Source organism: Mastacembelus armatus, chromosome 6, assembly GCF_900324485.2.
Source record: "Mastacembelus armatus chromosome 6, fMasArm1.2, whole genome shotgun sequence".
Classification (NCBI taxonomy): domain Eukaryota; kingdom Metazoa; phylum Chordata; class Actinopteri; order Synbranchiformes; family Mastacembelidae; genus Mastacembelus; species Mastacembelus armatus.
The window spans coordinates 7163460-7188928 of NC_046638.1; the positions used below are offsets into that span (position 1 = coordinate 7163460).

Consider the following 25469-nt stretch of genomic DNA (forward strand, 5'->3'; position numbering starts at 1 on the left):
CATTCTGCCTGTAAAAATAATTTCAAGAATCATTTGAAGTAAGTGCTGGCTTCCCTTTTATTATTATTTTCTTTATACAAAGTACCATATTTACACTGGCATTCACAAGACCTTGGTTGTTCTGAAGCTCAGCGGATCACTCTGTTAACCCAAACATTTTCATTTTTTGTATCTCACCTGCCATGTCTCTACATGTTTCACTAAGCTCTACAATGTAAACAGACTGCTGAACCATGATAGGCCAAGGCCAGTGCTGACCATCTGGACTGCAAGTTGTTGCCATGTGTCTGATAGCGTTTCTCAGTCCATAGCTTCTTCGAAATCCTCTAACCTGTGCCTGCTCCTTAATAAATCTTCCATTACTTCCTCGTGTTCACAAACAAGGGCAATCAAAGAATCAGAGGGAGCTGATTGGCCTCCCTGTTTTTCCTTAATTATTGAATAATTTATGTTTCTTTATTCTCATTTGTTGATGCTGAGGAGTTATTTTTTGTTTTCCGTTCTGAATCTAACTTAAATTGTTAACATATTAGATCAGGCCAAGTTCCTCATACAGCCAATGGTTAACTGGCTTTGATATGATGACAGGATATGCTGAGTTGAACTCATGATGGAGAATAATGCTACCATCGTAGTTGTACTATGTATATTTGTAAATTACTTTTCTCCGACGACAACCTATTTTCATGCAACAGCTACTGCACCTTCAGTGCGTTCTGTACCACCACTCTAAATACAGCCCAATACACTGACGTAAAGATCACAAAAAATTTATACTCATGTTTGTGTCTGTATAAGATGCTTTATTTTCAGCTTTCACCAGAGCTGTAATTGAACCCAGCTCATAGAACAACCCTCTGTGGTGGAACCTCTGAGACTCCTATAAATAAACAGGCAACAGTCCTTCAACACTTGCCTATATGGCACATGGAATGATTAGCTCATGGCAACAGCCCTCTGATCTTACAGTGTGCAGCCACAACTATTTTCTGTCAGCTATGTGCATTGCCTAACTTGTGAAATGTGTCAAGAATGTGGTCACTTAGGAATTCATCAAATTTAGTTAGCCTACACTGTATCATGGCCTTATATATGTTTGTTCACAAATATTGCAGTATATTTTTGTAAGCGGATTATTTGCAAAGAAAATGCCTGAATATATAAATATATAGGTGTAGTGTCAATATGAATGCAATCGTGTGTGTGAAGTCAGAAAGTTACACAAATTATTGCGCATTACTGTAAAATGAGAGTTAGGCTGAGCCAGTGGTGGTGGTGAACTTAAGGCCTCAAGAAAGGAGAGAGAAGCGTTTCACACTGGTTAGAATAACAGGACTGCCATGTAATTTATTTGGAATAAACCTTTGCAACTACTTATTTACTTAGAAAGCAACAAAGGTTTAGGTTACTTTAAATAATTAGACACTGCTTTGTGTGGAAAAACAGGTTTACACTTTAAAGCATTTTAGGAAATAACCATAACGTTGTATTTATTTTGTAAAAACCTTAATGGTAAAAAAAAGTAATGGCAGTTGCATACAGTATATGATAAATACGCTTCCCATCACTACTACCAGCTTACAGTTGTAAGTTAATGGTTGACCTGTTTGCAATTGCCTAATTAACCCCTACCGCAAAGTCCTCTGGTCTTCTTTTAATTTCTACTGCCTTTCTAATTTGAGAAAATATTTTTGTCATGTAAGATCTATTATATTTATTACATCTGTATTGTTTTGTTCCTACATACCTTTCTGTCTTTACTGGTAGTGTTCTGCAATAGAGGTTCAATGTTGCCAGATTCGGCATCTTTCCATCCAAGTGGGCAGTTCTTTTCATTAATTGGGCGGTGGTTCTTTATTAATGACATGGGCGCATTACTATAATTCACATCTTCATGTAACTTTTAATGTTTAAGGAGTTATTATCTTTCTGAAAAAAGAACGTTTATTTATGCTGAGATAGCTAATCTTGTTAGGCAAATCTGGCAACACCGGTTACAACCAAAAGAGGCCAGGTGAAGTTGATTGATTAGCTGACGTTAGCTTAGCAACTTTACACTGCAAAAACACTGTTAGCTTTTCTGTTTGTGCACCCTTCACCACCATAACTTGGGACAGATACTGGTAGGTGCTTGTTTGGTTGTGTTGATATCAGTGTGTAGCAACTAAAATGTAAAATAATTTGTTTGCCTCTTTTGTTATGTTGCAGCCAGGCTAACTGAGGTTTGTTATTGCCATACAGTTTATTAGTTGTCACACGGTGGGCCTTGTGTGATTTGTTTTAACCTGTGCAGTGGTATAGCAGCATGTTGGGTTTTTTTATGTTTAGTTGAATATGAAATGAGCATTGATTATAAATGACCTGATAGTATACTGATAAAATAAAAGGGGTTTCCTGTTTGCACGTTTTGTATAACCAACTGTCCAAAACCCATATTTCTGCAATGTACTGTTATATAGTATATGGCTAAAAAAAAAAAAAAAAAGCAGCAAATAAATAAGGTCAAATCTTAAATGTTGATGTTGGTGAGATATCTAGTTACATGGTCATCTCAATAAATTCAGATTTGTCTGGAAAGGTTTGTTCATATAATAAAGACATAGTGACCAGGCCATGCAGTTTTAAGTGACAGGGTAATTGAATTACATTCTGGCAGTAGCTAAGGCATAGATGTTGTGGAAATAGGCCCCCCATTATAGAAATTGTTTGTGGTCTTTGCTGGTTTTTCCTGACTCTAAGGTATTGCTGAAAAACACTGACTATAAACTTGTTAAAACTCCAAGGAACATGATGACTCATGAGACTTTGTATGACCACAAAACAAAATAATATTTTGAATTTGATTGTTTAATGAAAACATGTAGTTGCTATGTCATCAGAGGACAGGTGGACACCCTTACCTTGATTGATTGATTGATTGATTGATTTTTTTTTTTTTTGTTTTGTTTTTTTTGTGAGAAGCAGTAAATCTGGTGATGATGAGGTATGACAAGATCGCATGCGGCGAGGGACAGGCACATAGCTGAGGGACCAAAGTTCAAAATAAATGAACTGAGATCTGATAGGGGTGGAAAATCACAGCCCCCCTCATCCCCACCCCCACATCCGCCCACCCATCATAGATTGTTTTAGGTGTAATGTAAGTACCAATTAAAACCTATTATCTGTGGTTTGATATATTATTTAAAGCAGTTCCTTATAACATATATTACATGTGCAGCTAATCTGCAACACCAATTGGACAAAATGCAAAACTTCATTTGAACTGACAAACATGGATGTGCATGCAAGCACCTGTTTCTTGGATGTGTTGGTCTCCGAGTGGCCCCCTAATGCTTTGCGTCACATTGGATCTACAGTGTAGCTACAGTTGATTGTGTCATTAAAATAAATATGTCAAGCAAAAATGCCAATGCTGTTATGTAGTTCCAGCTTTCAGGTTTTTTTTTTGGTGAATATTGTTTGTGTTGTGGTTATTTTAAAGCCAGCACAGGAACTAATACTAATGACTGAGCATTAACAGTGGTTGCAGTAAGCTGAGAAAAATCATTCATTTCTATAATTTAATCAATTGTCTGTTGATAATAAGCTGGAAATTAACACTGGAAATGAGCTGAAAAATGAAATGCAGCCAAGTTTTGAGAGAGAGTAAGAACAGATTTTTGGACAAAAAGGCCAAGAAACTGTTGTTGTTCCTCAAAGATATGATTTCCTGTTTATTGATAATCTTATTTAAAGGTTGTGTGGCTTTTTTCACATTCTGAAGTACATTCAATAGGCTTACTTGACATGACATGCTTATGGGCTATAGATGACTGGTCTGTCCTCATCAGGCCAGCTGCCCTTGCTGTACACTAAAGAAAAGGTCGAAAGTCAGGGGGTGAGCTGATAGAGGGAGGGGCAGGTGGTCTCCTATTACCGCAACCATTGCCAGAACTCAGCCAGACTTTTTAATTTCCCTTTTCCAATCCCTTTGCTTTCTGCATAATTGCAACCACAGCTACACAGCCCTCTCCTTACTCCTTTTCCAGTCCACATCTTAGGCCTATAAATTATGGAAAAAGTGGGAACCAGGTGTGTAAAGCTGGTGGTGTGTTACAATAGTTCAGGAGGGATTTAACAAATTAGCCCCCCCACCAACACCCCTCCACCAGATATGGGGATGTGCCCAGCTCAGTAACCCTATCCTGTAATTGCAGAAAATATATGGAATTAAATGTAGCTGCAGTTAGAAAAAATGTTTTAAAAAACAGCAGCACCTGTAGCAGAGTCCAGAAACAGCAAAGCCGTAATCATTCAAAAGCTTTGAGATCACATTTCCTGATTCACAGACACACATTACAATTACAGTTCCTGCATTACAGTTTTTCTGATTGTCACCACCTTTTTATTTACATTTATTTGCATGGATTTTGTTGCTGGGTGGTTTCCTGTCTGGGCAGAGTTTATAATCACGACCAACTTGGCCAGTACAGTATACATGTTTGTTTAATAATTTCAATAAAATAATCGTAATAAATACACTGAAAAAAAATATTTAGCCAGAGTTTGAGTCATCTATTTTGATGGCTGAATTAATGCATAAGGATGAAAGTTTGTGTGTTTTTTCTTTAAAAAGTGTTAAACTTTTGGATCATACAGCTGATATTTAAGAGCCATATCCTGCCAACTAAACATGAAGGATTTAATATTTCTGGCATGGTTTTTAAGGCTTGTGTTGTGTAGATTTTAAAATTTGATAGACCATAGCTCTCTGGAGCAGTTTTAACATTTTTTGTTTTTAAATCTACCAGCCTGAAACAGACATGAGGGCCAACATGGGCCTACCTCATGTATGAATATGTCAGTAACCCACAGTTTTAATACACTACATTAGCACAATACATCAGATAGACCTGCTATCCTCTCCTGGAGGGTAAATATCCAAGACATCAAATCCTCACATAATTTGTAAATTAAATACAACACAAAGGGAAACTATAACATAATTTATCAGTCTTCACACTACAAAGACAAAACATTTAGGAAGTCTAGCATTGTATTCATTTCATTCATTATTTTTGCTATAACATGATTTTTTTGCTTTGAATCTTTTTGTCATTCTAACAGGACAATTATTTAAAATCACTGCAATGTCACAAGCTATTTCATTACAACAATTTCTACAGTGAACAAAACTAGCTTTAACTTTAAATTGTCACAAACATGTTACAAACTTGAGTGTGTAATGGTGGTGTAGGAGAGGAAATAATCCAGTGACAAAAAGTGGTACATATGAGAAAAATACTACACAAAGTTCCTCATAAGGCTTGTTATATTTATATTTTATCTGAAACAAGACAGACTCATCTAGAACAATGGAAAAAACAAATGTATGCAAATTTAATGTGAATTTCATCATTCTGAAGCCCTAAAATTGAATCAAGCTTCTAACAAAGAAAGTACATTTGATTGTAGCTGAGCATCAAAAGAAAAAAAGTAATCACGAAAACATCCATCTTATTGTTCACAAAAGTAGTTGATTTGTATAATCAGAAAATGTTTTAAAAAGTTTAAGACTGTCACCAACACATTGTCAAATGTTCAAACAAATGACCTGAATTTAAAAGCTGTCTGTGGTGATGCTGATCACCTGTGGCTGCACTCTGTTCCTGTTGCATTTGAAGAGCCAGGCTGCCCTCCTGTGGCGATAGCGCTTAGACAGCAGCACATAGAGCACAGGGTTGACACAGGGGTGCAGGTACTGGAGAACAGTGCAGATAAAGTAGAACATCTCCCAGGCCTGTCCATGGCGATACAATCCCAGATAAACACACAGCTCCAACACATAACCAGGCAGCCAGCACACTGAGAAGGTAGCAGCAGCCAAGAACACCATGACAGATGCTCGCCGGGTGTTCCTCGCACTGGACACCGACATTACTGGGCTCTTGTGGAGAAAAAGAGCCAAGCGAACATAATTGAAGGCAATGACCAGCATTGGAAGAAAGTAGTACAATACAAACTGGCTCAGGACGACTTGGTAGTGGTGTTCATGGATGGTTGGAAGGCAGAAACTGAAATTTGCCTGGCTTGGGCCTGTGCTTTCTTTTGTAGCAAACATTCGCAGCGGCAGGCTTATGAAAAAGCTGAGTGCCCAAACTAGGATGAACATGAGGATGACCAGGTCCATGGTAGGTGGTTGGTAGGGGTTGGTGATGATCATGGCACGGGTCATGGACACAGCACAGAGTGAGTAGGTGCTGGCTGCCAGGCTGAAGGCCAGCAGGAACTGGTAGACCTTGCAGAAGATCTCACCCAGGGGCCAGGAGTGGCTGACAGCAGAATGCAGGGTGAAGGGGATCAGCAGGAGAGTGAGGAAGTCAGCCAGAGTCATGCTGAGTAAGAGGACGTCAAGGCGGTTTTTACGGAACGTGTTGTACTTGGCAAACAGAGAGAAGACCAGCAGGTTGGCACAAAGCCCAATACCCAGTATCACGCCACAGGTACAGGCAAAGATCAGCCCATAGTTGTTGGGAGCAGCCATATTATCACTGACTTCACATCACCTTTGGGGGAAAAAAAAATCTGCTCATCATTTATATTTTGGGCCAAACAGAAATTACAATGCGGTTGGTTTCATGATCTGTTGTCTGTTATTTTTCCAGAAAATTTTATTTCCAGTTTCAGCTTTTCAATTTAGACAATTCAATGCTCTTCTTTAATACTTATCTTCATATAATATACTCATAATTTACATTATGATGACAAACATTTGAGTTGAGATTTGGAGACATCACTTTTTATGTACTTTTGTTTAAAACACCTGATTGAGAAAATAATATTGAACATTGATAAATAAAATATGTATTTTTAGTTGCAGCCATATTTATGTAATACCTAGTGAAAGGGGAAAGCTGCATTTCATATTGGTAAATGTTAAAATTAATCTTTGTTTCTAGCTTGCAAACCCACGAGTAGTGAAAAGTATAGAACTTTTCCAAAACGTACAATGTATAAAATTTGATGTAACACCTCAATGTTAGTCACTGAGTATTTACACAACAAAAATATGAGTCAATTTTATGGTATCAGGAATGGTATCAGATTTATAATATTGAGAAAACTCACCATTGTTATTCCTCAATCCTCATATCTTCCAGCTCATGTTTCTGAATCAACTATTTTCATAATGTGAACTGGACACTTCCTTTTACTGGTTTCCATCCTATTAAAATGGACTGAAGAGAGAGGTGGCAGCGTTTGGGACTCATTGTAACACTGTGATTGCTGAATGCAGATGGAAGAAAGGCAAACATCACTTGGGTCAAATTGATTCTAGTTGACTAGGTTTAAAGAGAAACAGCCTCTCTCCTGCTGCCTAAAGAACAGCAATCTTCTGCATATGATGGATTTCTTAGCTTTTATGTTAGTCTAATAAGTTTTATTCATATAATTCCAAAATCACAAACTTGCTTCAACAGGCTTTATGTTCTGTACAGCATACCGAACTCTGTCTTTAGGCTTTTCAAGTGTAACTGATTAAACTTCCAAATGAATGTTTATGACCATATTAAATATAGTAATACTGTATACCATTTACTGTATTGTGTTGCTGTTTTTAAAAACCTGGAGTGGATGGGAATACACATACATAATATCAATATATATATATATATATATATATATCACACCCTTAGACCCCGAAAAGGCCCAATCTATTGATTATGTTCTCTGTACCTCCCCCTTTCTTTCTTATCAATGTCTCTCCATTGTTTGATTGATTTCTTCAGCATAAGCTGCAGGTTCCTGCCGGTGGCTTTATCATGCTTTCCACAGCATTTATGACTTTGTGTCAGCTAATGGTCTACAGTGTACACTGCTGCTCTTAGAACAGGATATAGCTGACGCTGATGCATTTGCTAACCCCTGCATTACCATTATCTGTGTTGTTCAGTCATCAGCTGTTAAAAACGGCACATTCTTAAGTGGAACCTCAACAACTTTGTTGTGTTGTGTCCATGCTAAAAAGTCAACAAATGCATTGGTTTGTTTTGTTTTTTTTACCACTTGAATTTTAAAAACCTCCCTTTACCCAAATCTTATACATATTTATTTTCTCTCAACAGAAAACCCATTCTCATTTTTATAACATCCAAGCACCACAAAAACTGAAAGGAATAGAATCATTTCCTTATTCACTTGAGCAGTTTGCAAGCTGATTGTACCCAGGCTGTAGACGTTATATATACACCCTGTCGATCTTTTTCGATATTTTATTGTATTTTGCATTTCTTCTGTTCTTTGTCATATGTTGTTATAAATTTGGGGTTTTTGACAGCTGGACAAAATTAATAATTTAAAGAGCTTGCCTTGGGCTATGGAAGATGATGTACTCATTTCTGATATTTTACAGACAAAATGAGTAATTAATCAATAGAGGAAAAATATACAGCAGATTACAGTATTAGATTTGTTTAACAATGTAATTGTCACTCATTGGGAGTAATTTGGTTTTCAGCGGCTTGCTCAAGGTCACTTTGGACAGCAGGAGATTGAGAGTAAACCATAGCCCTAACAATAATGACTGATTCTTTTCACAAGTTTAGCTACCTATTATATGTGGCATATTTTTGAGCCACATATGGCTGGAAAACAAAGACACCATGGATCAGAAATATTTCTAATGGCTACATTTTAATGTTTGATTAACTGGAAACATGTACAGTATGCCCTCAGTGCAAGTGAAGAACATTAAATGAGTCTGACAGCCCCTGACTTGGGCTAGTTCTATAAAAATAAACTATAATGTAAAATGATGAGAGTGGGTTTGATGAAGCATCCAATAAGTTACAAGTACATGGAGGGTCTAGGTGGGAAAGGAAAGCAGGGCCATAAAAAAATCAAAAACTCAAATTCAACCACAAAAGAACATTTACAGAGTATAACTAAAGTGCATTATGGAATTTAGTCAGCAGCACCGTGATTCACACAGTTCACAAAATAAATATACACTTTCAAAGTGAAATAAATTATGCCAGAACAGTTTGAACAGATGTATTCATTGAAGTTTGTCTGTAAGTCCACGATAGCCAACACATATAGAGCCAAACAAAAGTAGACCACTCAGCATCCCAGTTTTTGTCACGATACATTATATTCAGGAAATAAATATTTCCTCTGGTACTCTACTTGTCCACACAGCTGGTTAGCAAAGACAGCATGTGGCACTGTTTTGGAGTACACCAGGGTTACAGAGTCATAAGGATTTTGTAAATAAATATGGACCTAAGGAGATGATGTTATGAAACTCCAGGAAATATGAGATTGTTTTAAAATACAAACATAGCAAAATATTATACCAGCACAGCCCCAGTGCCTTGTTATGCAGTGGCTGAGTCAGTAACTATTCAAGTCTGTCAGGCTTCAGACTAGCTGAAGCTGTGTCAATGTCTTAGGGCAGTACCATATAAAGGCTGTTGGTATTCTCTATAGCCAGTGTACCACCTTTTTCATGGCCCCTTTGTTGTGACAGACCGTGCCCGCCTCCGCTTCTTGTCGTTCTCTCTGCGGCGGCCTGATCTCACCTTTTTTTTCCTCTTGGTGGCCACTTTTAATGGTTGGTCCTTGTATGCCAGAGCCTTGTTCGTCTCCTGGGGCAGGTTAGTTGCCTCTCTTTCCAGCTTGAACCTGTCGGGGAGGTTCTTGGTGGCTCCTGGGGGTTTCTGATACATGGCATTCCCACTAAAGGTTTGGCTTGGAATTTTGCTCTGTACAGGTGGTGTTCGCTCATCAGCTGTGTGCACCTCCTCCAGCAGCCCCTGGAGCCACATGCGACGCTTGAATTCCTGCAATGAGCGGCCCTTGTCATGCATCAGCTGGGCGTGGCTCACTGACCTCCTCCTTAAAACAGCAAAAAACAAAAAAAGAAGATATTATGTAGTTAAGACAGCCGTAGGTTAAAACCTTAAATAGCACTGTGAAAGGAGGCAGTACTTAGTTTCTGTCAGGAATCTGTCAGATGTCTGAGATTATACCTAAGACTATTTAAATCCTCATTTCTCTTCACCATCATCAGCTCAAAATTTTGCTAATTAGCAAAAGTTAGAATTCCTACTCTAAACACTAAAGTCAGGGAGTTTGCTAAAGATTAAACTTTAAACATATTTTCCATTCTAGCCCATGTTGTAATTTCATTTACAAAAGTGCAGGCAGGCACCAGGAAACCTCAGTTCAGTAGGTGGCAGCATAAACAAATTTCTGACACTCATTACTAGTACATGCTCAAGACCCCAAAAGCCAGAACATACTTAAATCTCTTACAGGTAAGCTATAGAGTTGTTTTTTTTTTAAAAATCAGAAAAGAGGAATCTTTCAAATATTTTTCTGCTCTGTGTTCATTTTTACTTTGTTTCTAACATCTCATACTGCATATAATTTAATAATACATATTTTTCTATAGTTTCTCAAGAAATAAATAACTCACGTTCTGCCACTGAGTGCATCAGTTGGTCTTGCATCAAGAGTCACTGGAGAGCACAGCAAGAACACAGTCAGACTCCACTGCTGAAGCATGACTATAGAGCACATCCTTGAGCCAAAGATCTGTAGAGCACAAGAAATGATTATATCAATCACTTTGTTTAATAAGCACAACTTTATATTGATTAATACTACATTTTATTCAGTAGTTATTGTCAGTAGCAGCTACAGCAATCATTAACTCTTGAAAAGTGTGTTTTAATAAACAGAAAAAACTTAGACTTACATGGTTTGAATTTTTACAGTGAAAGTCCACTAAGTCCACAAAGGTGAGTGTGCAAGTACTTTAGAGATGATCTTGTTTAAAAAAAAAAAAAAAATTACAAAACAGTAGAAAAAATTTATTTAAAATCCAATTTGTTCAGCTGAAAAATTGTGTCCAGATCCATCGGTGTGAAAGCAGTCTAAGAAATCCCCCATCAGTCTGCTCCATTTATTTGCCTCGCAACAGTGTGTGTTGAGCTATTTATTTTGTCCTAGTGTCCTGACTAAAATGGAGATAAAGATAGGAAGGACAGCACAAGCAGCCCATCAACTACAGAACTGCCAGTCCTCTTAGTCCTCCAGAAATCTCATGAAGAGTAACACTGAAACATCTTCTCTGGTGGGCAGAGCCGAGAGTAGAGCTGTGAGGGTTTGTCAGTACAGTGCTGTGAGCGAGCCTGTGTGAGTCTGTTTGATTGAGGCACAGAGTGAAAGTTAAGCTCCTTTTTGGCTGAAGATGCAGGCACTACCTTAGCCCCTACCCATTAAGTCCTGTCTACCCTCCCTATACTCCAACTCTTGCTTCTCCTCCTCCCCTGAACCCTTCACACACACCTGCGGTGACAAGAAGGCGGTGCCCATTTAACATCCAAAACTCCGTACCTCAGCAAGGATGTGGAACAGGAGCTTGGAAAAAAATAATGAATTTATCTGAAATGATTTTAGATGTACTAACAAATTTAAGACTACGTCTAACTCCATCATAAAGAGGTCAGAAAAGACAAGGGTGCACCAGTGGAAGTAATCATGAGTTACCAAGCAGAGAGTGTACAGTAAAAGGGGAGGGGCAGGTTTACTCCAAAGTAAACAGCCAAGCCTAACCACTTTCCCAGGGGAAAATGACCATAACCTCAGAAAAACCCAACCCACAGCCTCTCACTGCAGACCATTCAATTCACCTCCACTCTGCCTCAGCAAACCAGCTGACCACCAAATGGTTACAGTGGGATCTGAGGTATCTCTGATATTTAGCTAATAAGGAAAGTTAAGAGTTTTGCATTGAGGCAGTCATACACAACCTCAGGATGACTGTGTCTTTAGGCATTGTACCTAGTCTTAAGCATCCAGCCACATCTGTCATTTTAAATTATAAAAAATGCAAACATTTGATTAGTAGTCAGAGATGTTTTCATATGCAGTATATGGATATTGGAAATGTGTTGTGTTAATATTGTGATTGGGATATTTACCCAGCTCCCTATAATATATGCACCTGTAGAAAATGTGATTTTTAATTTGGCTGTAATTGGGATTTCATTTGTGTAGAAATTAAAGAAAGGGTTTTATGTTGTAATGATGTGTACCAGTTGGAGTTGGAATACATATTCATTATCACAATGCATTCATTCTGATGAGACTTTATCAATAAATGTTTTTACATCTTCATTTGCAACAAGAATCTACAGATAATAAGGCTGTGCTTAAGTTTTGACCTAAATGCAAATGTGAGCAACATGCTGACAATGGCAATACCAACACACTTTGTGTTGATTGAGTAGAACGTTCACCATGTGGGCCATCATCTGGTTAGCAATGTTGCTTCACAGCAGTAAAGGTCTGGGTTTAAATCCCGTTCAATCTTAGGGCCTTTCTCTTTAGAGTTTGCATGTTCTCTGGGTACTCCAGCTTCATCCCACAGTCCAGAGACATGCAGTTTGGGGTTAGGCAAACTGTAGACCCATTTGAGTTGTGGTTAAAGTCAGTTCAGGTTTGGCAGCAGATTCTTCTCAGCCCAGTTAAATGTTCCTGTGATTCATTTCTGGGTCATGACCCAACACTTGAAAGACAATAGAACAGACCTCTACATATAATCCACCTCTGTACAAACTACCTATGTCTTTTTGTTATTCCTAAGATTATTTTTATCTGCCATGATTCATTTTTTAATGTTATTTGTTTGTTTTAACCATAGTGACGGGGCTAGGGCTGCCAGTGTCTGTCAGTCGGTCTACCACCTCGACTATTGCATGGATTGCCATGAAAATGTTTGTACATAATCATCTTCCTCTCGGGATGATTTGTTACCACTGGTGAGATTTCCTGTTAGTGACCTGGTCTTGTTAATTAATCAATGTGATTATTAAGATGTATAATTTATTCAAAATCCTTAGTCATTTGTGGATACTCTACAGAAATGCACTCTAACTCCTCATGAACTGAATCCATAAATGATTTTCAGTGAGCAGTGATGATTAGTAAAATCACTTAAGACTAGACTGTAGACCAGTTGGTAAATTACTTAACAGAAGGCTCAGTACTTTACAAGCAGTCATCATTCAGTTCAACAAGAGCTCCAGAAGGGGTTGGCCACCTCCAAAACTCAGCTTGCTTCTGTTTCCAGTGAGTCTGCCTCAAACTTCCAACACTTTAACACTCAGGGGAAAAAAATACCTCATTTGATTCCATTTTGCAAAGACTTTACCTGCAAAAAAATATGAAAAAAATCCCATTTCCTGGCAGACAGCAGCATATGGAATGGGAGCCAGGAAGGCTGCTTTTGATTCATGCTAAATTGCACTCTCAACACAGCACAGTATTCCTGTCCATTTCTCATTCTTTTCACACTGCACCTACTTCATATTCATACATATTGAACATATACACCCCCCCCCCCCCCCCCCCCCCAGCTTTAAAAAAATTTGTACCTTTCTGTTCCAAGCAGCCAGCTCATACAGTACATACGCCGCATCCAGACAAACACCCTCATTTCATCTATAAATTCAGAGTTCAGCATCTATTTGTGGATGTGTTGTACCCATTAACTGTAGTGGTGCACCCTATTATGTCATAAATCCTGGCTTTAGTTACAGCAACAGTTCCTGCTTTTGTTTTGGACTTGCACTGAGAGTCACTTTGTACTTGGCATGTACATTACGATTCTGTCTGGGCCGGTAAGTCAGTGTTAATTCCTGCAAAAGTTGCACTCTGACGCTGTCAGCATCCTCTATTATTTTATTACTCTTTCAGAGCACCACTCCCTGTTAGCTCTGAACACTGTTCATTTCTTTAAGGGAAATTTAAACAGAGGCAGAGTGAAAATTGAAGACATGTTCTAAAAACATCCAATACCTGTTTTAAAAAAATAAATTCAGTCCGGTTTCTGTTGAACTTGACATTCAGCTAAGTTATATAACACCCCAAATGTCATCTGTACCTATTAAAATTAGAGCAAAATCAGCTTTACATGTATTTGATAATGGGCTCTTTATTATGCAGTCAGGTCCTTTGATGGCTTGTCCATTTGTTCATATGAGAGCTTTGGGTTTGTTATCCTGGAAACCCTTACGTGAAAAATTACTTTTGCAGATTTACTTTCCCCTCTTAATGGTTTTTTAACGGTGAGTTTCTGTACGGGCCATTTCAGCTGCTTCATTTCGGGCATGTTTTATAATGTTGTATTGTGGGCAGTTGGAAGAGTTTTCTGCTAATCATTCACACCTAGCAATAACTGCCACCACAAGAATGCTCTTTAATCCTCTTTACCTTTTTCTGGTTCAGCTATTTTCAACAGAGGGAGCGTGTTATTAATAAAAACTCGGGAGATGACATTTAAAATTGCTGCTGTGTATTTTTTTTTTTTTTTTTTTTTTGGTGCTGCAAAAATAAATGTTTTTGCAGCAGGGATGTAAACTAAGCAATTTCTTGAATCGCTAGTCAGCTCCGTTGAGAGTTTTAGTCCTTTCATTCAGATAAAGTGTCAATAATTGCTATTTTTAAATAATACCAGTGAATCAAATTCCAGTGTAGAAACAGTGTGTCAACGTGAAGGGAGTTTTACTCCTGAAGACAGGTATCACCTAAATCTGCAGCACAGGCTTTTCAAATAAAAATATTGGGTATAGTTTGACAATATTCAAGTAATTAATTGCAAACTTTTGTTTTAAATATTTATATAAAGGAAACCTAAAAATGTTTTTATGGCTCATTCATCACCGACCTGGATCCCATTCATATTGATTGTAATTCTCACCCTTAAAACATTCATGTCTAACATTCACATCCACCATGTTACATACAGGTCATACTATAAACTGGTGTTTCTAATAGCAGTTGCAGATTTTGAGCCACAATGCACAATGTACAGTTTAGTCAGGATGTCAGAGAAGGGTCAGTGCTCCACACTAAGAGGCGTACATCCTGAACATTACCTAATTCCTGTTCAGGGTTACCAAAACAGGGCCTCCTCCGTTACGCGTTTATTTGATTTGAAAGTAGCTGCAAGATTTGTCTGTTTCTGTTTCTGCTGCTTGATGTATGATAATCCTCCTCAGGTAATGCTTTGGGCCCATTTTCTTATTTACAACTATGTTTTTTTTTTTTTTATGTTAACCATAAATGTCAAACTTCTGGAGACAGTAAGTCGGGGAGGTCCTATCAGGACAAAAGCATGTTGTCCAGACTCAGTCTAGAGCACAAGTACATTAAATCATTATTTTTCAGACAGGAAATATCTGCCACTGGACATTTTGCCCATAAAATGTAGTTCTAAGATGAAATGATTCCTTCCTGGCCCAACTCTACTCTCATCTGAGTGTTTTTACAACTCATCTATTCAATGCTAGAATTTGTTTATGGTCAAAACTTTAAATATTGTTCACTTTCTGATTAAACTCTGTGTTTGATCATGACCTAAATGTGATTCAGAAAGCAGAAAAACAAGTCCAAGCCCGAGTCTTTGACGTGGCCTCATGAGGTACCCACCACATTAGCATTTCTTTCTTGGCAGATGTTGGTGGAGGGGTGTCTGACTGGCCTCTCTGCAGTGGCCTTGTGTTCCAAGCTCTGGAGCCCCCCCCCCTTTTTAAAAAAATAATGAAAACACAAGCTGCCTCATGTCTGATGCCTCCTATCACTCTCCTGACCCAGAAGTACACCCCAGGCCAGCTGGACATAAACCCCTGGCTTAAAACCCCACACAGCAACACCAATGTTGGCTGCTACCTCTGCCCGCCACCCTCCTGCCCCTGACCTATCACCCAAAACATTACCATAAACTTCTGCCCAGCTGCCAAGCAACACACACTGAAGAGCTTTTAGTGAGACAGCTTGTCTGTGTAAAGATATCTCTGTCCGAGGGCAGAAAGTGGACTTGGTGGAGAGCAGGCTCGTGATTATGATCTGCATTTTACATGCGACATAAAACCTACTGTGGTGTTTTATGTTTTGTGGCTTGTGGTGATGCTATGGCATTGCCTGTGGACAGACAGGCTCCTACTTGCAGCAACAACTGCTATGCAGTATTTCAGGCTGATGAAAAATGTGTCCGCCAGCGTGTTAACTGTTTTAAAACATGCCACAAGTCTGCATGCTCCACGTCTTTTACTCACTTGACAAATCTTCCTGTTTCACATTGCCTCAGCCTCGGTGAAAATTGAAGAATCAATAGAGGTTTGATTGAGAAGACCACACACACATTACAGTAATGACGGGCTGAGTCTGTTTGTTTGCACAAGCGAAGAGCAGGCTCAAATCATTAATGAGTGCTTTGCGTCCAGCGTGCAACCACAGCTAAGCCAGTGGGTCAACACAGTTGGCCAGACTAACCACTGCGTGTGTGCGTGTGTGAGATTGTATATACATGTTTCTACATGTCGTTGAAGAGTTAAAGAAAAGCTTACATACAGAAACGTAAGTCATATTATCAGACTTCCCTTGTTTTCCTTGTCTTAATTTGCTCTTACATCATGTGTAAGCATTAGCTGTAAAGATTCTATATTTAACATCATCCTGTATTTACGTGTGCACTGACACACAGATACTGTTTTGTTTTCTCAGCAAATAATATATATATATATATATATATATATATATATCTGAGACATTTCAGTGAATATTTAAACACTGAAAAAAAGGCTTCGCTTGAAATTTCCAAATCGTTAGAATGCACAGTGTGAGCCAAGTGCACTTCACTGACTCAAAGTTGATCCATTTACTGTAAATGAGCTTGTCTCTGTTGGTTTCCTGACCAATTACTGTACAGTGAACTTAGGTCCTGTATTTATTTATCCATAGGTTATTTTAAATGGACGGCACTCAATGTGCAGGCCTTGTTGAGCGGGCTTGTCTTCCCAGCCTGCACTGGGACATGCTAGTAGTGCTTGGCAGGCAGACACGGATGCTGAAGGCAGCTGCTAGACAAGGTTTATCCTGCATTGGGCAAGGCCACCCGCTTCGTGCTCACCAGGGCACAGTGACTGGCACGGCACTTCCCAACCTTAGTTTTCACCTCTCAATTTTCTGCTTCTCTAAGAAAACTAGAGACTACTGTACACTTTTTAAAGTTCTGTGACCCTGAAAAGACATCAAGCCCAACCAGAGAATAGGAAGGCTCAGACTTAGAATGCATTATGAAACAATATAGCTTTACAGTGAAAGGGTTATTACGTGAATATATACATTACATCTGAGTGTTGGTTTTGAGTGATTTAAGTCATGCACTAAAAACCAAAAATCTATCTTTATTAATGACTGTTTTTGCTTCATTATTATCAGATAATGTGACTGTTTTGTTGAAAGAAAAGTGATGAAAAGTAGGTTCCTGCAGAGGCAAATGGGATATACAAAGGGTATATGGCTGCAGCAAAGCAAATTTCAGAAGGAGCCTCTTTATTTGCAGACTCAACAATGAAGGGATGTGTTATGTTTGCTAAATTATTAATTGGTATGGTTCAGTATATGGTCTCATTTAACAGAATCCTTTTTTTTATAATAGGCACTTGTTAAATCTGAAGTGTTCACAGATAGGACTTGTTATTTAATTGAAAATTCCTTCCATTTGGTTCATAAAGCTAAAAATTTCAAGTGTGGTACAATGACATCATGTTCTTCCCTTTTAGAGGGAACACTGTGACTGAAGATTTCTTCAGACAGACATTTAAATGCAGTATTTTTTTCTGTGAGACAATAAATGAGAACAGCACTAAAAATGAAACTACTCTGTTTATGGTTAGGCTATTCTATGTATGTCATTTCAGAGTTACACTGGAAACACATTTTAATATATAGCATGTAGAGGACAATATAGTGACACATTTTCTCGAAACAAGCATTTTGATAAGTGCAGTTGCTCAATCTGACAATATATACAGTAAGCTATCTTTTAAATAAAAAAGTAATATTCTTTATGACAGGACAGGAAAACTGCAGTTTCAATGGATGAAAGGTCATATTTAGTTGAAGTTTCCATCCAACCATAAATTATCGCTTTATATAAATTTGTAAATCTGTGACATTATAAACAATGCGGTATTGTGGGGGAAGCTCCAGAGCATGAACAAGAAATGGATGCAACATGTTGGTCAAATATTAAAGCCAAGAAGCTGATGAAATGGAGTTGTATTGTGGTTGCTTTGGCCACAGAATCATATTTATGGATAGGCCCTTTAAGTTTGTTAGTAATGGTCTCTTAAATGGTCTCTTGTGTTGACCTTTAGCTCATGAAACACATTTTGTAGAGCTTTTCAGAGTAGTTCACACAGAGAAAAATAGTCCACACTCTGAGCAAAAATTCAGATAACTCAGTAAAATATTTTTTTTCTTTCATAAGTGGACATGTGCTCTGCCTTTAACATGTACATGTTCACTATTAATTCACTAATGCACAGTGAGTCCATTAGCCAGTCCATTACATACTCTGGGCAGGCAAAAAGTCAAAATTGGATGTCATTCAAAGACGGGCTCTGGCCCCAAGGCTTGTTTTCTGTCCGACTGTGGTTTTGCAGCAGTCTAAATCCATGAAGTGAATTTGCTCACAACAGCCAACATATTTCTCCAATCTACATCCCCTTGTAAAGCAAAGGAAGGAAGGCAGAGCTCACAGCTGTTTGTTTTGTGCTGCCCACAGTCTCACAACCCTGTAACATAAGGCCTGGCTTTCATTGCCTCGCCACTGCATGAGCAAAAGGGAATTAGCTTTTAAAAGTTTGTTTTGTAACAGTTGTAAATAACACAGCACTGATTCAGACCTAGATCCCTGTTCTCTCAGAGTATGGCTCATGTGGGTGGCTTTGGAAATACTGAGGCATGCTGAATATGTTTATATTACACTCTCCCCAAAGAGGGTTGAGCTTTGTGGTGCAGATGGATTACAGTGGGAAAGAGCTGTTGTAGACCTTTTAAAGTTTGGTGTTAATGGTGGGAGTGAAGTGGCTGTGTAGGTGTGACGTGTTCATTTGAGGAGCCGTTGGTATTTCTGTCTACATTGATGGAGGAAAGGGGATTCCCACACCAGCTTTAAGCTATCTCTAATCAAAACTTTAAGAACAGATCACATGACGTGGATGTGTATGTAAAAATTATTCGTCGTAGTGACAAATCCACAGACAGCTCACAGCTTTTCACAGCTCAGTGGGGAGTTTAAGCAACTTTTGATTTTATGGGACACAACTTTACTATTTGTAAAATGTTCTTTTCAAGAAACAACAGGCACTAAAGTCCATTAATTAACCCCTTTATATAACGTTTGTATGCCATAATATTCAACACATCCGTGTACTAACAGTTTGCGTAGTGAATATAGCTTCATATTTACAATAAAGACATGACAGTGGATATAAATGCTCTGCTCTGCAAGAAATATATGTGTTTCCCAAAATGTTTAACTACTCCTTTAAGTAGTTGGTGGATAAAATAAAATGGACTACAAAAGGAAACACATCTCCAAATAAATGTTAATGCTGTTTCTGTCAATTCTTTACCAACATAGTCACTACAGCAACTTCATAGGTAGTAATACAGTATGCCAGTGTTGTGTTTACAATTGTTCTGCCAACTCCAGGTGGCCAAAAAAAATCCCTTAATGCAGTTATGAAACAAGGAGCCAGAACAGAAAAAATCACAGGAGGAGGTAAAAACAGTAAAAGATGTTGGTAGATTTGTTTTAACACCTCCAGAGCTGTAGCTATCTGTTCCCAATCAGGACTTTTCGTGTAAGAGCACACCAGCCCTCCTCTACTGTAATGAACCACAGTGAGAGCAGTCCTGTGCTGTTTGGGAAAGTGTGTGTGTGTGTGTGTGTGTGTGTGTGTGTGTGTGTGTGTGTGTGTGTGTGTGTGTGTGTGTGTGTGTGGGCAGGCATGCCTGAGGTTGCTGAGCCTCGGCCTTCTTCTCAACATTAATAAGAACTTCCTTCCTACCAGACAGTGAAACACCTGATCACTTACCAAAGAGGACATGCCCATGCATCCCTCAGAGCTGGCAGCCTGCAGCCTCTAATAAGGATCGGCCTGTGTTCTTTAGCTGCCCATCAATCAAGTCGGACATCCATACACAAATCATATTCTCTTGCCACCCTAATGTGTGAGAGTGTGTTTCTGTGTAAGTTTAGATGTAATGGGTGGGAACTATATCCTGACACAAGAAATAAGACCTCTCACACACACCACTACAAAAATTACAACTGTTCTCCAATGGCAATAAAGTTTGGCTTCTTTTAAAAATGTTAAGCCAAGATACACCAGGTGAAATGTGCATTTTTATGATGTGCATAACCTCTTATGTTTCCTCCTTAAGTATCAGCTTTTTGAAATGTTTTTTCTGTAATTGAATTAGAGTGGCTAGTCACAACTAACTTAAAAACACATTGTCAGAGATTTTAACCCAGATGCTGTCAGAGCATCACTTGGGCAAAGTCGCTGAATAGAAAATTATTCAATTATCAATGCTCAGGCTTGTGACTGTAATCACAACTGAAATACGCTGATCAAATTATCACTTTTCCTTTGATATATTCAAGTGCTATATTATATCAGTTGTGTGAATTGCATATGTTGACTATTATGATCCTGGCAGTGTTTAAATCAGTTTGTGGTTTATATTATATCCACATACCTCCCTGGGAGGCAGTGTTTCAGCAGAGCACTGCTCCAATCAGTTTTATCTCAGCATGATATAATAGGGAACAAAATATGCTTGAAGTTAAATTGAAACCTACTGTCCTTCACTCCTCGGCCAGAAACTTTATTATAATGAAACCCTGTATATATCAGTGATTCAAATATGATTCACATACTTTCCAATGTCATCTGGTCTTTATGTTCTGTACCCAACAAGATCAATAGATGTTACTCGCAGTAACAGGTTATTCAGTTCTTGAGTTGCATATCAGACCATATGTGATAAAACACTGTGATACTATTAGGCACATCAAGCATATGTTTATTTTGGTATCATAATTGCTTCTTATTCAGCCAACAGTCCAAAACTCAAAGAGAAAAAAAATAGCCATTTACCACAACACAGGACCAATCAAAGGCAGCATGCATTAAATGAATATATTGTATTCTGAGGACATAAGTAGATGTTATCAGAATATTATTGATATTAATTATTGATATTAATATATATAATTTTATTTTAAACTAAACTTTTATTTTACAGTACCTTATTTAACCTGCATCTCATTTGCTCTTCATTGGCGCACCTTGTTGTTTCATGTGGTTTTGTGCTGTTGCAATACTATAATTTCCTTTGGGGATCTTTCTATTGATTAGCATTTGTTTTTGACCTTTCTGTCCATTCTTTTTGTTGTCGTCATTCTTATCTTGGCTCAGTACACACTGCTAGTGATGTTTGACTTTTTTTTTCCTGTTCAGTTCTGTTCATTAAGAAATCACCAAAAAAAAAATCCAATTTTTTTTCCAGTGAGTGACCTATCTGTCCTGAGAAACCTGGGCGTTTGTCTTATTGGAAAGCATATCAAACAATAAACATGTCTCATGATTTGTAAGGACTGAATTTTAAGTAAGTCCCTTTGGTGGCTTCAAGTTGTATATTGTGGTTAGAACTTCCCTTTTGCACCAAGTTTAGTACTTGCTCCTCTACATTCAAGCTGAAACCACAAAACTCAGTGGAACTATCAAAAACAAACAAAACAAATCTTTATCTAACATCATTTCCATAATGCACTTTTTCTATTTGAATATCCCTGTGTGGGTTTTCCACAGGACAAGTCTGAACAAATTCAAGCCCAGCTATTCTACAACACTAAGGTTCTCAGCTCTGTTTGATTAGGGCAACACACAGGAGGTCCACTGCCATGGTGTTTTCTTTACCTGGGCCCATAACTCTTAAAAACACACAAACACTTGGGTTGTAAATGACCTGTTCATCATGCAGTGACAGAAGAGGTGATTCTGGACTCTTGGTGGGCCAGGTGTGCAGATCAGGACAGCTGTGTCGTGCCAAGTCCTGTTGGCGTGGTGACACGGGACCATGGAAAGTTCTGGACTCTGTCGCTGCTGGCAGGGCTGAGCTCCTGAGCAGGACCGGTGTTGGCTTTGCCTCCAGCTGTTTCTTTACAGACATGCTGAACGCCAGCAGCAGCCAAGGGCCAAGATCAGCCCAGTGAGTCTGGCCACACACAGTCCACTTACACACACACACACACACACACACACACACACACCCAGGCATACAGTATACACTCACAGTCAAGCACACACAAACACACAAGCAGTTTCTGCAATCATTCTGACTGCCAGAGTAAGAAAACCCACATGTATTTTCACACATATTGCTATATTCTCCATACTCTCAGATTATTATTATTATTAAACACACAGATTAGCTGCAGTGTTGCCATTAATAACATGAATGTTGATGTCCTCTATGACTGCTTTCAGCTAATGTCTTCATGAATGCGTTTTAGATTGCCTCCATGTAAAACAAATAGAGGGAAATTTGGTTTTATTCCAGAAGCAATTAGAGTTGAACAGCCACAGTGCAAGAAGTGGTCAGTTTGCCTTCTGTATAGACGGATAAATGCACTTGTAATTTTGACTTCTGCTCTTTTTGTTGGCCAGCTATTGGTACTGTAACCATCAAAGATCCTTGAATGTTTAAACCCTTTCTTGAGTTGCCTTTCTAAAGCGTCTATTTGGAGTTTTTATTTTTTTTGTATGCTTGTTTGTCGACCTGTATTATGTATTGCTCCATGAGGATCAAATCAGGAATCTTTGCTTTTAAAATACAGTATTTTGTGTTTTAAAATTCTAATAAGGGGGTTGGATGTTTTCCTTTATCAGATATGACAGTAAACTGGTCTTTGTTTTATGATTGGGTCAGCAAACTGAGTGTTTTGTCACATTTAAAAACCTTTTTCTCACAGGTATTTTCATCATGCTTCTCAGATGGTTTTCAGTCACATCTTTTGTAACTGTAGAGTTCTTTATAAGTCCGATTTGGAAAAGTGCTGCAATAAAATGCATTTTTGTCTAAGAACTGACAATAATAAATAAATTAGTGATGAAACTATGAAGCAACAAGCCAGTCAGCTTTGCAGCACAAAAACTTTAACAGGACAAATATTTATCAGATACTTTTGTTTTTACAACATATATAAAACATATCCTTCCAGTTCTTAATCAATTACTGTACAATATGACAATGTGCTACACAATAGTGTAATGGTCTCACTGTAGCTATCAGTGGTGCTTGAAAGCTTTGATTGAGGAAACTTTAAAAGTGGTGAATAATCACCCTGTTGAAATGGCTCCACCACAGAAAAATAAACTTGCCACCTTTTGTTTTCCTTGTGTGGTCGACGGTAATTCATTGAGTAAAGTGAAATGGGAAGGTTTTCTATTGTGGCTTTTGTTTGCTAATTCATTACATTCTCTAGACCAGGAAAAGTGGTTACGGAAATTAAAATTTATTGAAATCTATTTCAGTGGTAAAATTGGCTGTGTTTCTTGGAAAGTCAGACCCTTTTTAAAAACTTGTACTTGTGAGTGTTTCGGTCAATGAGGAGGTGAATTGCTTTTGTGGCTTTGCTCAGAGGGAGGAACGTGTACGTTTGCAGCTGGTGGAAACCTGTAAGTAGTAGAACTGGTACTGATGATATGTGAGGAAACAAGCTATAGACTGATATAGCCTTCCATGTTTAAAAGGAAGTAATGTGCTCCTTCTTGCTGCAGATAAGTGATGAATAGTGCATCATCTTGTTGCCCAATTTGACTGATGTCAGACATGCCAGTTGTAATGTAAAGGTTTTAGATTGTGATTTTGAAATCAACATTCAATGTTGCACAGAGAGAAATGCATTATAGAGTAAGAAAAAGTTTCTCCACTCACAACCATCTTAGTACTCCATGTTGCATTGCAGCCATGAAACATATTGTGCCATGCTCTGTAAAAATTGGAGGAATGTGCTGTTTGTCCTGATTTAGCTTTCACCAATCTGTAGCTGTCTCTCCAAGTAAAACTAACTGCAGAATGCATAATAGTGTAAGATATGCTGGGAAATAGAGATTTATGTATTTTGTTCTTGTCAGTAGTTTAAAATGGGTGGTGCACACACTGATCATGGTTTGAATCAGGATGTGTTGATAGTTGCTTGTGTTGCCAGGCCGCTGTCAAAGAGCATGTTGCTGTTTTCCACTTCACATTTTAAAATTTCCCACATAGTGGCTTGAACCCAGAATAGAATCCTGAGAATAAGTCTGATTTGCCATTTGTTAAATATCACATAAATATTTAATCAGGTTGACTAAGGTAGCTTTAGTGATTTCATAGAACTGATTTATTGTTTTGAGATGAATGAAAGAATACAGTTAAAAGTTCAACAAAATGAATAGTTTCAGAGTAGTTGGTATTGCTAATGCATAGTTTTCCAGACTTTCACATTTTTCCCATTGCATTGTGTCACCAGCAGATGTCAGATGTGCTAAGTTTCACTTGAAGCTCTGTCCATCATACAGCTGTTCAGTAACCCGCTGAGATTATGTATGAGCAAAGTGACTAAAAGAGTTCCCCTCTCTGTCCCCTCTCTGTGGGCACCGAGTGGAGGATATGGTTAGCAGCAGTAATAACAAGCATTATTAAAAATGACCTTAATCTGATGACAAGCTTGGATATATTGAATACATGACAGTGTATTCCAGTCCAGCTCTGATGATGCTTTCCAACAAAGATTTTGCTCTCCAGGTGTATGCAGAGAGGAAATAGAAACAGTGTTTTGTAAATGAAACAGACATCACCAAGAAAAGGAAGGTTTTTAGCAACTTACGCAGCTGGACATGCATGGCTTCTTAAACTGCTATGAAAAAAAATCTCTAAATTTATCCCTGATCATTGTTTTGTCACTTCAGTTTGAGTTTCACATATGGTATTTTGTGTCTAAATGCATGTGGCTCCTGCCCTTATTGCTTTACCACCATGTGTCCATCAACTTGAAAAGTTTCGCCGATAAACTAATTGCCATTTAGTGTCTACTGCTGAAGTTGTAAGCACATCATTGCTTTCTAAATATGTGGTGACTGCCAGCACTCATCCACACAGCTCATCTGGTCTCATTTTGATACCTGAGGGGGAGGCATCTTATAAGTCAAAAGACGTGAGAGCTTCAGAAAGGTGACAACAGTTTTCCCACCTAGTTTACCTCCCTGCACCACACTGAGTCTGACAAGCTGCTGAAAAATAGGACTGGGTCACATTTCAGCCTCAAAGGAATGTGCAGGGGCTGTGAGTAACCCCGTGGTCTGCTTCGGCATGTTTGGTCTGGCTCTTCATAATATCATGTACTGTGCCATTTAGGAGTGGGGGCATGAACACCATAGAGAAGTGCAGAGGGTGTACTATTTTGGAGTATAATTGGTGTCAAAATCTAATAGTAGCACTGTAATCAGTTTTCTCCCCTAATATTAGCACCAGCAGCTTTTTTTTTTTTTCACAGTTGTTGTGTTTGG

The 25469-nt window shown here is 38.3% G+C and overlaps 2 protein-coding genes across 2 annotated transcripts; both read right to left on the reverse strand.

Annotated features, from left to right (window-relative positions):
- Positions 1-5602: 5602 nt before the first annotated feature.
- LOC113132797 (galanin receptor type 2) lies at positions 5603-6526 on the reverse strand. The gene has a single exon (XM_026311139.1). The coding sequence runs from the start codon at positions 6524-6526 to the stop codon at positions 5603-5605; it is 924 nt and encodes a 307-aa protein (XP_026166924.1).
- A 2384-nt stretch (positions 6527-8910) lies between these two features.
- LOC113133219 (parathyroid hormone-related protein-like) lies at positions 8911-10807 on the reverse strand. The gene is made up of 3 exons (XM_026311868.1): positions 10748-10807; positions 10466-10584; positions 8911-9882 (listed from the first exon to the last, which is right to left on the reverse strand). The coding sequence occupies exons 2-3, from the start codon at positions 10567-10569 to the stop codon at positions 9492-9494; spliced, it is 495 nt and encodes a 164-aa protein (XP_026167653.1). The 5' UTR covers positions 10570-10584; positions 10748-10807; the 3' UTR covers positions 8911-9491.
- Positions 10808-25469: the final 14662 nt, after the last annotated feature.